General features: G+C 51.7%; 1 protein-coding gene across 3 annotated transcripts in view; it reads right to left on the minus strand.

Moving 5' to 3' along the window:
* LOC126516248 (uncharacterized) overlaps positions 1-17,327 on the minus strand; it is a 127,116-nt gene that overhangs the window by 34,317 nt on the left and 75,472 nt on the right. The window contains exon 2 of one of the 3 annotated variants that reach the window (XM_072287133.1): positions 11,843-11,948. The exons of 1 other annotated variant lie outside the window; for it this stretch is intronic. In XM_072287133.1, the coding sequence (XP_072143234.1) occupies positions 11,843-11,941 (99 nt within the window). In that variant the 5' untranslated portion in view covers positions 11,942-11,948. Of the gene's footprint in view, positions 1-11,842; position 17,327 lie in introns of those variants that run through there. One more of the 3 variants, XM_055064096.2, reaches the window with a different exon arrangement.

A 17,327-nucleotide genomic window follows, 5' to 3' on the forward strand; every position in this document is an offset into this window, starting at 1 on the left:
GTTGATTCAAACGTTGTATCATGCTTCAGGGAGCACGATACACACAGCGGGATTCATATATGTCCGATAAATAATTTAATAATAGCATTACTATACCGAGCGATTTCGGTTTCGGTTTCTGGGCTCCGGGGGATCCTATGACGTCACAGAGGAGGAAACGCAACATGGCTTGGTCACGTGGGCCACAAGAAATAGTGACGTAAAACTATGCTGCGTCGTCTGCTCGCGCATACGCGTGCTCTGCCAGCAGATGTCAACAACTGGCGATTCGAAGTGCATGTCGCAATTATTATAATTATTGCGAAGAGCGACAACAACGGTAAGAAAATATTGCGGCTTGTGAGAGTCTGTGATTCATTCCGAAGCGCCGTACGCTTTAGCTTTGAAGTGAACCGGAAAAGGCCTAGCGACAATATCGGCGGCGCCGAACGATCAGAGGCGGTGAAGCTGCCCTCGGTGCCAGAGTGACCACTCCTTCGTCGCTGATTGGCCGCTTCGCCGTACGGCTGCCGCACAAATTGGTCCCGGGCCCATCCTCTCTACGGCAAGGAAATCTCGCCGTTCGCGAGCAAAACCGCCGTCGCACGGGGGCCCGCGAACGGCAAACGGCGTGCGGCGAGTTTCCGTGCCGGTAACCTGGACAGGCCCTCACATTGAGAAAGGCCAAGCGAATGAGAGACCGCTCTGAGCTGCCGAACTATGCGACTATGCGAAGAGAGAAGCGGACAACACGAACGCTGCATGGTCCCTTTCGGAGTCGGCCGGCTCAAACGTAGGCCCGCCCGCTCGGCAACTCGCCGCACGCAGTTTGCCGTTCGCGGGCCGCCGTGCGGCGTTCGTGTTGTCCACTTCTCTCCTCTTGTGTCCGTGCCTGCACGCCTTACTCTTTCTTTGAATTAAGAAAGGATTTCTATATGCCTGTAGCTCGGTCATAGTGGAGGCTATGCTCGGTCGCTCGGCTCAGCAGGCTCCGTAATCGGCATTTCATCGCTACTCATCATACGTCACGTTTTTGTGCTAGTGTGCTATGACGTCAATATTTTCGTTCCTCCTCTGTGACGTAGTAACTGCCGCGCTAGCGATGGGTCTCGACTACGAGAAGGAGTTTTTAATGACTTTTTGGAGCTGAATTAAAATTATTTTAAAATGTTTGCAGCGTCCAATACTTCGTTCTGGGTGTCCTTGCATACGGAAGCAGCCTACAACATGCTTTTTACAGCCTCAAAATTTGGTGTCCCAACCCCTTTAAACCCCTTCGGTGACCACTCGTCGGCAGAAACCGGTTTGGGCGAGTTCTCGACGGCATGCACCAGGCGGGGCACGGTGATGACCTCGTCCGCGTCGAATTCTTGATTCATCATGGAGATGGCAGGGTGCCGCGGAGATGGCTGGTCGTTCCTTGAAGTCGCCTACCGTGTCGAATTCCTGATTCGTCGCGGAGAAGTGGGAGCTTTCGTCGCCTCGTGGTAGCCACGTGTTGCTCGTAGTATGTATGGCATGACAGTGGTTACAAAAAAAAAAAAAAAAAAACGCCGTGGTTGTTTAGCGGCTATGGCGTTGCGCTGCTTAGTACGAGGTCGCGGGATCAAATCCTGGCCACAGCGGCTGCATTTGGATGAGGGCAAAATGAAAGAACGGCCGTGTACTAGTGCATTGGGTGTACGGTAAATATACCCATTTATTCAACATTCCACTACGGCGTGCCTCGTAATCAGATCGTGGTATCAGCACGTAAAGCTCCATAATTTATCGGCGAAAAAAAAAGCGCAATATAAACATAGGACGGCGCTTGTCCTGTGTTCCTTCTTTGTCCGTGTTTAATAAGGCTTTTGGTACGAAAGTGCGCAATGACGTGCGCACAAAACGAGCTTAGGTCAATCAAGGCTGCCACTGATCGTGTTTGCACGTATATGCTATCACGAAGGCGTTCAGTGTGGGGTAGCTATAGCACATGGACGGCAGGGGAAAAACAGGGCACGCGTGTACCGCTAGCTCCCAAGAACAAATTATTTCTGTGAAAGAACGACACTTATACATGCTTCACTTTGCATCATAGAACTCATCCAAAATGTTAAGAAATAAACGCTAATGGAAAAAATGTGGCTAAAAAAAACGAAATATTGTGGTGCCTTATCGCTGAAATCACTCACATTAATACAGGTGATGCATCATGTTAATTACACGTCTTTGTCGCTACCAATGTATAAATTCTTTTGTTACATATGCGTTAGGATTGAGTATAACGCACACGGTAGTGACGTTTTATTATTCGCCTTGTTTATTCTGCTATCATTTGCGAACTTGTCGAATGCACCTATGTTCTGCGACGTAAACTGCGCGGGTCGTTGTCGTTGTTTCCCACAAATAAATCGTTGGCTAGAAATGAACTGCTCTGTGTCCCGCTATTCCTCTGTGTCCATTTACTAACTGCGCTACACTGAATACGTTCGTTCACTGATGCGCGTGTCACACGGCGCACTTTCGATCCCGATCGAGCTCAAGTCGAGATTGAATCGATTGAGCTCGATCGAGATCAAATTTCTCGGTCGCGATTGGCTCTCTTGCGCGAGCTGTGGTAGGGAGCCAATCGCGGTCGAGTATTTTGATCCGGATCTGGCACGATCGCGATTGCAAGTGGCCGTGTGACACCGGTATTAGTATTGCACTGCAATAAAGTAAAGCCAAAAGCGGCAATTGTGTCTCCACTGGATCAAGCGCAACGCGTCGCTTTTGCCCTCCAAATTGTAGCAGACGAAAAGTGCTGGCAGCGTGCAAAGCAAGAGCGCTGGCGAGGAGGAAAGCGCCCGCCGGCCGCCGCTCTGCGTGCGTGGAGGCGGCCGCCGCGCTCGGTGGCAGGGAGCGCAATTTGCGTGTTTGGTCGATAGTATAACTTCTTGCGGTGAAAAATATTCGAAACGAAGTAGAGAAGTGGTTCTTGAAGGGATAAGGAAAGGTTGACGCTATTTTCTGCAGCCCTTGCGGGAGCACGGCTCAGCATCAACAGGGGTGGGGGGGATAGTGGGAGCAAAGGAGATAGGAGAGTAGGGGGTTAAAGTGTTGCCATGGTAGCGGCTCAGCAGTCCGGCAGGAAGGGCCCAGTGGGTCCGGTAGGAATGCTAATCTGGTGAAAGGCCAGGGGGCGGTGATCCAGCAGGAGCCAGATGGTTGGAGCAGGTCGAGTAGACTAGAGTGGTTTAGATAGCCGTGAGGTCTTTGCAGCACGAAATGGTCTTTGCAGAAAGTCCTAGAGTCTCGCCGAGAGCCCCGACGAGTAGAGGTGCTCGACGACACTTGGGAGGGCTGGTAGCTCGTTGCGGCCAGGGAAGAGGATGTCTTGCTGCCGCGCAGAAGGAAGCCTCAGGCGTCGGAACTCCTGCAGGAGGCGGTCACGCTGCTGCAGGTAAGCAGGACAGGCCAGCAGGAGGTGCTCCAGGGTTTCGGGCTCCCCAAAGGAGGTGCAGGCTGGAGAGGCGATGATGCCGTGCCGGTGAGCACCCGTCCAACAGCAGCCAATCTTCAGTCGCAGAAGGAGCGAGGTCTCCCTGCGTGCGAGGGCGCGCTGGGGAAGTGGTCGCGGAGGGCGGCCAAAGGACATCCACTTGTCCGGATGGCAGGCCAGTAGATGGCTTCGAAGCCTGTGGCTTGTGAAATCATTGGCTGCCAGGCTGCGCGGGACCACGCAGTTGTGGGCACGCTTTGCCAGTGCATCAGCTTCCTCGTTGCCCGGTATCCCTACGTGGGCTGGAAGCCAGTGCAGGGACACTGAGCAGCCCGCCTCCTGGAGCGCCATCAGCCTTGTCGAGAGCAGGGCGACCCCAAGGCTGGCCCTTTCTGGCCTCTGCAGGCTGAGAAGTGCCGCAGTAGATGGGCGCTGGCAACTCCTCTGCAAGTAAGTCCACAGCCAGGTGGAGGCTCTGCCACTGCCGCTGTCGACGTCGCATGGTCGGGGAGGCGACACTGCCTGCTCTTCCGCAAAGCGGGCACCACGCAGGCCGCAGTCGACGAGCCTGTGTCCGGCGTCACCGAACCGACAAAGTAGATCTGCAGGTTTCCTCCGTGGTCCTCATGCAGGAGAGAGGCAGCCGTCTGCTGAAGGGCACAAGTCGGGGAGCGCCGTTTGGGAACGCCGGGCAGCTCTGTGGTGATGGGTATGGGTGGTCTCTGGGGCGGAGGCAGCTGTGCGTTGTTCGCTAGAGGCCTCACAATCACCTCTTCGTACTGCCCGCATAGTCTGCCCATCTGTGAATGGGGCCGCGAGCGCAGTCGGGATAGCAGGGCAGTGCCGTCTGGGCCATGGTGGAGGCGGTCAACATGGCGTAGCCGCTGTTGCAGGAGGAGGAGTGACAGGGGCCATGCTCCCGCCTTGGCCAAGGTTGCAGCGACTTGGGAGCTGCGGGGAGCGCCCAAGCAGAGCCTAATTGCGGCCCGATGCTGCAGCTCCAGCTTCTTGAGACAGGCAGGTGGTAGTGCCACGAGTGGGAGGGCGTACCGCAGGCGTGAGGTGGCTGCTGCATCGTAGAGCTGCAGAGCCCACCTAGTGGTACAGCCCTGTCCTCGGGCAAGAAGCTGAGAGACTGCCTTGCGGACCCGGAGGACCTGGACATGCAGGGTCTTGACAGCAGGCAGCGAGGACAGCTGGTAATCAATGCGCAGCCCCAGGTACGTCACTACCGTGCTCCAGGGTAACTGGACTCCTTCCAGGTGCAGCCGGGTAGCTGTGCGGCGGGCGGCTGCTCTTGGGTGGAGCAGCATGGCCTCCGGCTTCCTTTCCGAAATGACAAGGCCAATGCTGCCCAGGTAAGCAGCGGCGGTATCGAGGGCTGTTTGCAGGCTGTTTGCATCGCCCTGTGGCTTCACACCCACAGGGCGATGTCGTCCGCGTGGATGGAAGTACTCACCGAGTAGTCGGGGTCTATCGGCAGGGCAGCAGGAAGCCGGGCCAGGCCAGGTTCAACAGGAAATGGCTCACCACTGACCCTTGTGGGACGGTCGCTGCCACCGGCCGAGGGGAGCTCCTCGATCAGCCCACTCGTACCCCCAGGGTGCGTTCCTCCAGGAACGACGAGATGAACCACCGCAGGTTCTCGTTGATGCCAAGTAGATCCATGGGGCCTGCTGAAAGACTGGATGGGGCAGTCCGTCAAAGGCCCCCTTGATGTCGATAAGCACCGGGAGCACGGCGTCACCGCAGGCCTTGGCCTCTTCCAGCGGGGAGACCACATCCGCGATGGAGTCCGCGGTGCATCGGCGCCGCCAGGACCCCGTCTGCTCGTCGGCCAGGAAGCCATGGGCACGCGCCACCCAGTCCAGTCGGACCAGAGCAATGGCCTCCATCACCTTGCAAGCGGCGGAAGTGAGGAAGACCGGCCGGTAGGAGTTCACGTTTCGTTAGGAGTTCACGTTTCGTTAGGAGTTCACGTTTCGGCTTTCCGGCCTTCCGGATGGGAGTCACGATGGCTGTGCGCCATGACGCCGGCACCTGCCCTGACCGCCAGATGTCGTTGTAGCGGTCGAGCAGGCGCTGCTGCTCGCTGGCGGCCAGGTTCCGGAGCATTTGGGTCGTCACTCCGTCGGCTCCTGGTGCGCTGCGGCGCTTAATTCTCCCTCTTCAGGGCAACTTGGAACTCGTGCAGCGTCAGCGGGTCCTGGCGATAGCAGTAACCTGGCTCGATGTCCACCCCGGGTGGTGGTTGTGCAGGCAGCTACGCAAGCTGAAGGAAGGCTGTCCTACCGGAAGGCTGTCCTACCGGCAGGATGGCTGAAGTGCGTGGTACAGCCGGCGCGAAATGGTCGTCGAGGAGCTCCGCAAGGGCCTCTTCACTGATGCCCAGCGTGATGGCCGCGGCGAGGAGAGGTTGTGGGCTTGCTCTCCTGCCGGTGAGGGATTTGAGCAGCCTCCAAGCCAGGGGCTCCTCCAGCTCTGGCTCCGCCTGCACCGGGCCTGGAGTCCGCAGCGGGCATCCGCGCGTCTGTACTCGGTTCAATGCTCTGCCTAGCCCGTCCGGATTGTTGTGCGCTCCGTACGGCACCTGGAGTCAGAGAAGTTGAGCAGGTGGAGGTCCGGGGCGGGGCTATCTGGTTGGGCAGAGCACTGATTGGTAGCAGCCTGAGCGCAATCCGCGATGGCGCTGAGGAAGTCACGGCCATCGTCCAACTTGCTGCAGTGCTTCCGGAACAGGGACCAGTGTGTGACGTGGTAAGTTCTTGACCTAGGCCTTCTCCCAGACCCGGGGCCGATTTAGATTTAGATTTGAGAGAAAGTTTCGTTAACAACCGATAACCTGGCAATCGGTAGAAGACGAGACGTGCTTGCTTCCCCGTCACGATATAGTGCCGACCTGTTTGAGCCTAGCGCTACAACCTATAACTAGTGACCCTTCTGCTAGGCGAACACCCCCGTTGCATTTGGTGGAGCTCCTGGGTTTCTCTTCGACATCCTGGAACTCCGCAGTCGAACGCTACCACCAGCTGTGGCAATGGATGAACCGGGACCGTCCCAGGCTACTGCTCCCGTGCCCCCCGCCATCGTCTGTTCTGGAGTCATCCGGCAGCGCGATCCGGCTACATAAAATTAACTTCGTCGTATCTATATATTTAAATATATTGTGTCTGTGCAAGTTCTTCGCAGTGGAAATGAACCGTTCTCAACGCACGGGGACTGCTTCGTCCCCGCCGCCCACACCTGCGTGTAAGGCACCCCCAGCTCGGTGGAATAGTTTTCAATCAATCCCAATGGAAATTCAACAAAAAATGATGTGAAAAAAAAAAAACGCCGGTGAGGTAGCCGCCTGTGGTGCTTCTAATGCGCTTGTCATCCTATCATCGCACGTATGCGCCAACTTGCGACTAAGCTCTTAGCCACACACAATGAAATTTTATGTGAAGAGACAGAGGCAACTCAAAAGAAATGCCGAATGGGGGTAACTCTGGTAATGACACTTTAGGTTGGGGGAATTGACAACGGCATCGCTTGTGGAGGCCCTACTGCGCCCCGTGCCCCCATAGTTGATAATGATTTATTTACATGTGAATGATGTTAGATGATTTATTTACATGTGAATGACACGCAAACTAGTTCACCTCATTATTGATTCATCTGAGTGAATCAATAATGAGGTGAACTAGTCTGCGTGACAAATCAATGTTTAGGTTGACGCTGGTCACGTCGATGCCCGTTGACCATACAGTTGCCCCGGTTTCAGGCGAAACTTCGCTGTAGGAGGTGAAGACGAGTCTCAATCGGTCAGCTTTAAGACCTGGAAATACAAGATTTTATTTTTATTCGAGTGTTCTTAGTCTAGGGTTGTTGCTTGGGGTAGTTGGTAATCCACTATAAAAGACGACGTACAGCCCGAAAGACAAAGACTGTAAGAGACGACATACACAGCGCAGTGTATGTAGTCTCTCGCAGTCCTTGCCCTTCATGCTGTACGTCGTTTTTTATCATGTTTTTTTTTTCATTAGCGTTGCCAACAACTTTTTCTAGAAGGAAATGGATCAACGGTCAGGACACTTTTTCGGTGTAAGGAGACTCCGTTAAAGGGTCCATGAACAACCGATTGGACTTGGTGAGAAAGCACAGACCCAATAGCCGACAGCAATCATGAAGGGTTTTTTGCAGGTCTCCCTACTGTTACTGTGTGAAGTAAATGAAAATCTGCTTGCGATATCATAATAATTACGTACAATAATAATTACAGCCCATGCTCGGTCACAAGGGTGAATGAGCAAGCAGCACGGCCTTAAAATATGATAAAATGCCCCTTTGTACAAGGTTAAAAAATTGCAGTTACAGCGTGCAAGTACGACTAAGAATAAAAAAAAAGAGCAAGTCTTCGAAAGTGTCTATCGCACGGACATCATAAGCTTAGTTCCTAATGTTGCTATCGAGTTCTATGGCAATGAAAATGCAATTTATATTAAGGGCAAGCCGTGGCCCAGTTAACATTTATGGTGTAATTAGGAGCATTGCCAATACTTGCTGGGTCTTGATTTGTTCGGATATTAAGAACTTTTGTAGAATATTTCCCCTATATTTTTGGTGGACTAAACATGAAGCCTTGCTTACAGTTGACTAAAATTAGGGGGCAAGTTATGGACCAGGTGTAGACGAAGTTTAAAGCATGTGGAATAATTAGAGCCTCAGCAGTAGTAAATTATGTATGCAAGGGCTCTGGAGCGTTCATGATCTAGAGCACCACTGCAGTGCAATGTGCCCAAGACCACGCAGGCAGCGGATTACCCACATTACGAGCTCCGCTCGCTTCTATGTAGGCGCAGTTGGTCATGCGTGTGTTTTGGTACAGAATGACAAACTCTTCTATGGAATCGTATCATATATAGGCAATTCTGTGGAATCATAGATGTTGAAATATGGGTAATCTCTTACTGGTCTGCACCGAGTGCTCTTTGTGGCCAAGAGCCGTCTTGTTTTGGCTGGCTGCTGTGGCCTTGGCCAGGTCCGTGATTTTGATGACGAACTTATTCTCTGACTTCTTTTTAACGTAGAGCTGCAGAAGGAATATTTCTTTCAGTCTTTCTGCTGTCTTACAACAAGATGCCACGAGTAAATGCACATCTTAGCAATATTTAACATACGTGAGCATATTAAAGAACATAATGAAATAACAAAATTTATGGCGATTTTATTGCTGAACTAAATTTGGCGGTCGCGGAAACTGATGCTTCCGAAGCATTGCATGACCAATGAAAAGAACCATGAAGAGGTGTACGAGGAGCGCTTGTCTGTCGATACTCCCAGGGCACCTACATCCCGGTGGCATTCTTAAAATTGCTAGTAGATACAGCGGGGCGGGGCGTTTCTTCTTTCGCTTGACGTTTCTGCACAGCCGCGAGCAAGAGCGGTTGCGACAGAGAAATTCTATATAGGAGCCTTTGCTCCTTGAATATGTGACTCTGCCTAGGCATTAAGGAGGAGGTTTCTTCGCACATGTTGTAGAATTGCCCCCTAGACATGCCGGAATTGCGGAGTGCAGTCGAGTTTGTTTATGCTCTGCCACTGGCTGCCTGCGCGGTGTGGCAGTGGGCATGGACGCTGGGGTCGCTGGCAACCGAATGGCCGACCCTCTGGCAAGGGAGCTTCTTTCCTGCCCCTCAGAGACGGGGCCACGGGAGCTTGACGACCCATACCCCGTCCACCCGGACCCAGTCCAGGCGAAGGCGGCGTGATGAGCTGCGCTCCGGAAACATCCCAGAAAATCCTGCGCTTGTTGCAGGGAAGTTCACCCGTGCTGTAGTCACGCCTGCGACGCATCGTCAGGGCGACAGTGACACCAGCCTGCCGCACCAGGATGCGTCTCCAGTCACTTACCGATCCTGCCCAAGGAACCCGCTGCTGGATCGGAAACATACTATAGCACTGCAGGGGAGCGCTACTGTGGGGCCTCAGGATTTGGATGCCTGGCACTAGCAAACGCCTCATATTCCAGTCGTTACTTCGATTTCTACAACACTCAAAATGGTCATATATACCTGAACTGACTTCCTCCTCTGTCCTTACCTTCACCCCAATGGATCCACTTCCAGGGCGCGGAAAGCTTTTATGGTTATTTAATTAAACTCTCACAAGAACAACAATATAGCAACACAATAGCAACAACATTAAGCGACAAAAAGGCAGAAATAGTTGCACTGTGCATGCCAACGCCAGGCCGGTAAATTCCTAATTCCTCTTTAGAAAACACGGGGAAGGTGGGACCGACGTCCGTTCGTGCAGCACTCCCTCCATCCAGAGGACGCGCTCTACTCTGGCGCCACCTCGCAGCCATCGTTGCCACAAAGCACGCGTCATGCGGGGCACTATGCTTTTATTCTCACGCTTTCACCGCACCCTCCCCTCCCCCGCTTTCGTCCTCACGATCTCTGCACTATCGCCACATTTCATTTTCCGCTGCACTCCGTGTCGCTCTTTGATCCTTCGCCGTTGTGCTCGTTCGCTCTGTTACGCTGACACTTGCGCTACGAGGCCATAAAGAATCAGGTCTATAGATACAGGGCTAATTGTGGGAGCAGCATTCATTGACCGAACTACAGCATTCGGTACTCTGAACCATTCTATTCTTTTGTATAACCTACAGTGACCTACGGCATTACTGGTCCTTCATTCATGGCTAGCTAACTAATCGGTCTCAAGTTGTACATGGCAACGGTCAGCTTTCATCGCCCAACTTTGGTGTTCCTCAAGGTTGTATTATGAGGTCCCTTACACTTCCTGTCGTTCATAAAGAATCTACCCGATGTGCGTACCAGTTACAAGTTCCTCTTGTATGCTGATGACACAACCATTTATTCATCTCGCTAGTGATTGGCAGTATGCAAGATCAGCGTAACACTGAACTTGGCAATATCGACAGGTGGTGCTCACTAAAGCACCAAATTATCTTCGAAACAGTCCATCAAAAACATGTTTTGTTTCATAACCTTCAAACAACAGTTCCGCCTACTACAGGTGTATCATTAAGTAATCATATCCTACCAATATCTGAAAGCGTTGCAATTTTGGGTGCCATTTTATACAAGCTATATAATACGCATGATTAGCTCACTTCTAAAATAAATTTTATTTTGCACTCACATTATCATCAAAACACGCAGCTATTTTCAACCTCATATCTCATATTCTTCGCTCGTTGCTTATCATTGTTACATACATTGCCATTTATCATACTCTAAGCAGACGCTGCGCAGACGAGGTGGCGCGCATGAGCACACCTCGATGGGCACTCGGCGTTCCAATCAACTAAGAATTTGTGCAACTTCCACAGTGCTGCAACAAGCCAGCTATATTACTCCTGAGCGCCAGCGTTACATCCAGTGTTTATTTATTTATTTACACAATACTGGAGGCAGCAATGCTGCCCAAGCAGGAGAAGGATTACAAAAGTTGCTTTTTCAACATATTTTCAAGTGAAACATGAGATGTCCATTCAACAATACGTTCTGCTAAATGATTCCATTCTTCGCTCGTAAGTGGAAAAAAATGATTTCTGAAAGATTTTAGTGCTTGCAAAGTATGACTGGACTACTTTAGAATGAAAAATACGCGACGACCTTTGTAGAGCATGGGTAATATATGTGGCATCCGTTACAGGAAGTACCCCGGCATAAAACACTCTCGTGTTACAATGTACTTGTTGCATGTAACTACTATTCGCCAGTCACGCAGGCGGAGGACAAAGCCGGTCCGCACCACGCAGCATGGTCAGACTGGATCGTATGAGCGCGAGGACTCACACCGCCCTGTCGGGGACAAATCAAATGCTGCGCAATATGCACTACATCTGCGTGTAGCTACGGTCTGCTACGTAGCGCAGATAAGGCGGGGTGCCCCGACAGGTCCAGTGGCTAAGCGCTGTGCTGCTCGCTCAGGACAACCGCGTTTGGCTTACGTTTGGCGCGTCGGAGGTGCCAAAATCGGGGGCAGTGGCGTCTACATTTACATCCAAATTCAAACGTGAACTGCGCGCCACGGTGACATATAGACAGCGGTGCCTTGTGAGCACGCCTCGCTCTGTCGTAACCTTGGCAGTGAAAGGCATTGAAGGAGGAGCGGAAGCACCGCGAACGCCGCGTTTGATTGCCAATAAATCCATTTCTGGTGAAACAAATCGAAGTACTTTTCGTGACAAAGTGTTTATTAAATAGCCTATTTTAACTTCCAATGCTTTTCTCCACTTCTAAAACATGTAAGTGGATCAGGGCCCGCTTAGGTGCCTCCGAATTCGTAAACTTTAGGAAAAATTATTAGAGTTCACATATACACAAACAGCTTGTGACAAAAACTGAGAAAGTGTATTCGAATTAACAGAAAGCATTCACTTACCCCTTGGGTGGCCTCCTTGTCATTGATTTGGTTGATATGTTCATCATCAGGTCTGATTTCTTCTTGGAGTGTTATCGTATATTCATAGCCCAAAGGCATCTTCTAGCTGTACAGGAAAAACATGGTGAGACATATTCAAGCCGGGACATACCTAAAGGGTTCCTGAGCCTCCCCTAGGGCTCGCTGAAGAAACAGTCCGCGGATAGCATACGTTTCTGTGAACACCCCAGCCAAGTTTTGAAGTTTTGCGCGGCGCGTGGAGTTCATAAGCCGGGCGCGAAGTCGCCTTTCTCTCAAGCGCTCTCTTTTACAGCGATAGCTTTAGGGCCTCGTTACGCCGAAAATTCGGCGTTGGCTGTGCGCCGACCTCGAGCACAAATTTCCGTAGATATTTAGGTATATTTATGCCATATCCCACGCCTTGTTATATGACATGCGGCATGTGCGAGTTATATGGTCGCATCATTCTAGTACTAAAGTTGCTCATACCTGGTCTTACATTCTGACAAAGTTACTCGTCGGAATTTTGAGAACGATAGTCAAGAAACTAATGTCGTAAAAACAAAAAAACTATCAGCGCATGCTCTTAAAGCGAAGCTTTCTTTGCCTCTTTCTGCGACTTTGCCGCTGCTGCTAATCTGCTGCTGTGGTCTTGCATGCCGCCTTAACGCCGGCCACGTCGAGACGCAGATCAGGCGCACGCCTTGAACTAACGCCGGCCGCGTTGGGAGGTGACTGAGATGTGGCCTTGTCAGAAAAACATGAAAGGCATACACCGTCGGCGTTCTGTTTCACGACAGATGTTTATGAGCTGTAACTTTCAAAATTCCGAGGAATAACCCTGTAAAGAATGTAAGACAAGTTATGCGCCACGTGGAGTGCCTGCGCGGTTGTGGTTCAGACTGATTATTCGCCTAGCGACGCCCGCGGCGTCCACAGCGGATTTTTCGGGACAATGGGCCGTTCGCGTACATGACAGGAGTGTGGCACAAAGACGACCCAAAAAGCTCGTGTCAACATTCACGCCGCATCGCCTGTGAACAATGCCCTCTGGACGCCGTAACTAGGCGCGACGCCCCACAAATGGAGTGCGGGAGCGGCCGCGGTTGTCTCCGTGCACATTGCAGCAGCAAGACAACAAAGCGAGCAGGCGGAGAGAATGTTAGCGAAGAAATAGAGGGAAAACAGGCAGTCCTGCGACATACAACGCTAGAACCCACAATGGCGCCAAAGCGTGCACTCAACGCCGAGGAGACGAACGCTCGCGGAAAGCGTCGAGCGCAGCAGCCAGGGTAACATTGCACATGATATCACGACTGTCGTATGCGGTCAACATATCACCGCCAATCAACGCAAAGGGCAGACAAAGCTTCGCTTACATCGATTCCCTCATTGCGTAGGATATGCATATTTTTATCTGCCAACTTCTCATACTTAAATTTTAAATGTGCGAAACAATAACAATCAACACTTTATTGGCACGGCTGTGCACTGTGTCCGGGGCCGGCCCACGAAAGAGGCCACATTTTCCAACGGGATCCTGTTTCTCATTCTCTTATGGACGCTTTATTTCGTAATATAAAGGATTCCTATACGCTGTTGCTATTGGCCAATAGCTGACGTCAACCAACAAGAGTGTTTGGATCAGTGCGCTTCTTCCTACTGTTAATGTGCATATTTCTTGACAAAGTCCAATAAGCAGGCTGAAGTAAGCGAAGCTGTGTTTTTAAATTTCGGTGATAATTACGTACTTCCGGAAGAAGCCGACTATCGTCTGCTCACGCTCTGCCGTGGCCGCATTCATTAAAGTTTGGCCACCCGGCTTATCGGTGTCGTAGCCCTCGGGGCTCGCTAATTTCGACTACTTTTGAAGAACGCTCAACTAGCCTCGCACCAAGCGAAACTTAAGGTCAGACTTCAAGCACGCTGGCCAGCGCGCGTTCACTATTATAACCATTCCTGGCTGGACGCGTTCACCTCTTCAAAAATTGCGCTGGTTGGATGCGACTAATGTACGTCGTTCAAGCTTGGGAAGGACGCAGCTGGTCCGCGTCACGTACTGGAGCGTGTTAGCCCGAGCACGCATTCAAGCCTTGTCGTGCACAAAGCAGACGCTGCGCAACGCGCGCTACCGTTGCAATTTGCATGTCGCCGCGGTCGGCAACGTAGCGCTGATACCGCGGTCGCCGCGGGATCCCCTGACGAATCCGCTAGCACAGCCCAGTGCGGCTCGCTCGGGACTTTGGCTTACGTTTCGCGCGTCCCAGGCGCCAGCCAAAATCGGAAATGGTGGCTTCTACGTTAACCTCCACAACCAAATTTCATCTGCGCGCCACGGTGACATTGGGAAGGCCGGTACGTTGAAGGCATGTCACGCTCCGCCGTACCTACCGCAGTGCAAGGCATTGAAGAAGGAGCGGAAGCACGGCTAAGGCAGTGCTTGATTGCCAATAAGCTCCTTAATCATAGCCATATATGGAGGGCCTTTAGTTTGCGCCTGCACCTCTGACCGCAGGCTCCGCCCCTTAAAGGTATCTCTGCAGTAACACCATGAGGGATGCGGAGGATTGGAATCCCCAGCAACGATGATGCTGTTACGCTTCGTTATGTCTAAACTTTTGCGGAACAGGGCCCCGAAACGCTGCCGCTCTCCCGGCGAACTTCATAGGTTTAGGACAAAGAGGCTGCCCTCGCCTTTTTTGGGTGGTGTTAATTTCAATGAGGACGTGTTCTCTGTGACACACCGCGACATCATGTACGAAAAAGTCGCAGTTTTGCCCAAAAGGCGAAACAACAATTGCGATAGCAAATTGGTATACATAGCTATATTAAGTAAGGATAGTAGATTTATAGGCCGTATAAACTTGTAAACACTGGCTTACTAACTATAAGTTCACAAGCACGGCGTCAGATGTGTTTTTCTTGTTTTCATGTCGCGTTGCATTCGCAGCCTTATTTTATTTTCTTTATTTCGCTTGAATGGAAATTCGACCCTCCCGTTACAATCGTGGTCGCGTTACGTTCGACTAAATACAGTATGTAACGCCAGCGAGGAATCTACCGAGTTGGAGATGATAGCCATGAATTTTCTGTGCTTTCTACAATAACGGGAAGAGAATCTGTCAGCTGCTCAGTGTCGTGTCTGCGCATCCCCGTAAGGGGATGAGATAGGAATCTGCGAGCTAGCGTTGGAACTCACCACAGTACTGAAAAGCTGAATCATTTGGGATGTAAACACTTGAGCTAGAACCTCCGAAAGGCTCGACATTAATCGTTCCATATCTTTTGTCGGCGCTCTTTCGACCGCTACCGCAGTAGCATCGGAAAGGGCTGAGCCTGCACCACGTTGCAAGATATACACTCTCTATACTCCGTTTCAGACATCAGGGGCAACGCTCTGCTAGCTACGCAAGATGTTCGCTGACGAGAACGTATCACTACGCGCTTTGCGTCCGTGCCTCTCTGCGCGCCGAAGGCGTATGCTCGCGCGAGCTTGCACGTGAGGCAAAAATCAAAAAGAAACTCAATGAAAAACTAATTGAGCTAAAACAACGCATGAGATAATCGTATACGACAGTTTGTTTCTGAGGATTAAAACGTTTTTGATACAACACTCAGCTTATACCAAGAACAGTTCAGCACAATTACGGTCAAGAATACAGCGTCGCACCCGAGAGTCCGGGAGGACGACGCATTGTGGTTGGCGGAAACGCTTCTTCCTGGTAAAAGATTCCGGCCAACGCGGCGTTTGTTAGACGTTTATAGCAATTTAAGGATATGCTGCATGACGACATTCGCTGTCACCCAGGTAGCGTAATCGCACGTGACCAACGACCAGGGAAACGCTAAAGTCTCTCGTGCTTGGAAGAGAAGTATTAAATCACGGAGAGCACCGATGCCGTTTGGACGCTTCCCGTTTGCACTGGAGTAACATTTTGAACTGGCGTTGCGCATTGTTTCTTCCGTCGAACGGTAATCAGGTGTCCCTTGATGCGACAGAAGTTGCAAGTTTACTTCCTGACCGGACAATTTCTGAAGGCGCAAGTGCCACAAGCCACCACAATGGTAACATGGACCGATTTGATGCGTAGAACATGAGCGATTTTCATTCTGCCGATTGTCCCTGGTTCGAACGCCGTCCCGCTGACGCGTCGGGCAGGCATTCGGGAACGCTCGGCCGTCTTGAGTACGCCGGTCCATCCCGTCGGGTGGGAGGCCATGGCAATCTTGACCCGAACGCGCGCCGCCGAGCCACCATCTTGCGCCGCTCCGACCGGCTGAACGCTCTAGGCGTCGCCGAACGCTTGCTTGGCGTTCTGCGTCGTCTCCAATTCTCGGCCGATTTCTTCGGCTTTATCCAAGGTCAAATGTTCGCTGTAAGCCAAAAAATGTTTCTATACGTGGGTTTGCGATTCCATGAATTATTTTCTCTCGGATCCGGTCGTCGTACGTAGCATAGAATTTTCAAGCGAGCGATTTCTCCTTGAGCGCCGTAACGTATACCACGAAACGCTCACCTGGTAGTTGATTTCGGCTTGCGAACAGATGTCTCCGCGCCAGGACATTTGTAGTTTCCGAGATAAGCCGATCCACGAGTTGATGCTCGACGCTGGTCCTCCCATCCGCCCCGGCCGGCCACTTGAATGTGCGCCTGGAAAATTTTCTTCCACTTGTACAAAAGAATCGGAGGAGTTGCAGGTAATTCGAGAAACGGAGGAATGTTCAAAAAGACGCCATTCTGTAGCGTCACAAGCAGAAGTAGGCGTAAGGAAGTCGAAGGAAGAAGGCAATATGGCGTCGCCGAAGATGGCCATAGACGAAGAAAAGAAGGCCTAGGCCGGCACTAGCTGAAGCATTCGGAGAAGCTCCGAAGGCATGCGAGGAAATAGGAGAGAAGTGACGTAGATAAGTAACGTTGTCAGGGCATTTGAGACACGGCAGGTTTTTGTAAATCCTCGTCGCCATTCTGTACCGTCGCACCGGAAGCCGGCCGACGTAGGGGCCTAGCGTCTGGGAGGACGACGCAGCGAGGTTCGCGGAGACGCTGGGAGTCTGGTCAACGCGGCGTTTATTCGACTCGTATAGCGTTTGAAAGACACGTCGCATCATGCCACTGGCTATCACGCAGGTGGCGGGATCACACCTCATTGGCCATCATGCGATCATTGCAGATAATAGCTAGTGCTACTTTTGACGCCAGGGTACAGCACGACACAAGAAAGAACACCAAACTATTTCTAAGTGCGGACGCAGCCACGGCAAAAAAGTATCACTAGCCTCGACAGCGTTGCACCTAATTTTCTGAAACTGAGTGTATATGTGAGGACACTCTCGAGACGCGATCTACCGGATAAAGTAGCAACAACGCGCGGCCAAGAACGCGTGGTGACGGCAGCGGATACCTATCGACGGGACGACGCTTAATTATTGCCAAGAATCAAGCTCAAACCACCCAACCCGTACACAAACGCCCCAGAGTTGCAGC

This window comes from Dermacentor andersoni, chromosome 3, assembly GCF_023375885.2.
Source record: "Dermacentor andersoni chromosome 3, qqDerAnde1_hic_scaffold, whole genome shotgun sequence".
NCBI classification, from domain to species: domain Eukaryota; kingdom Metazoa; phylum Arthropoda; class Arachnida; order Ixodida; family Ixodidae; genus Dermacentor; species Dermacentor andersoni.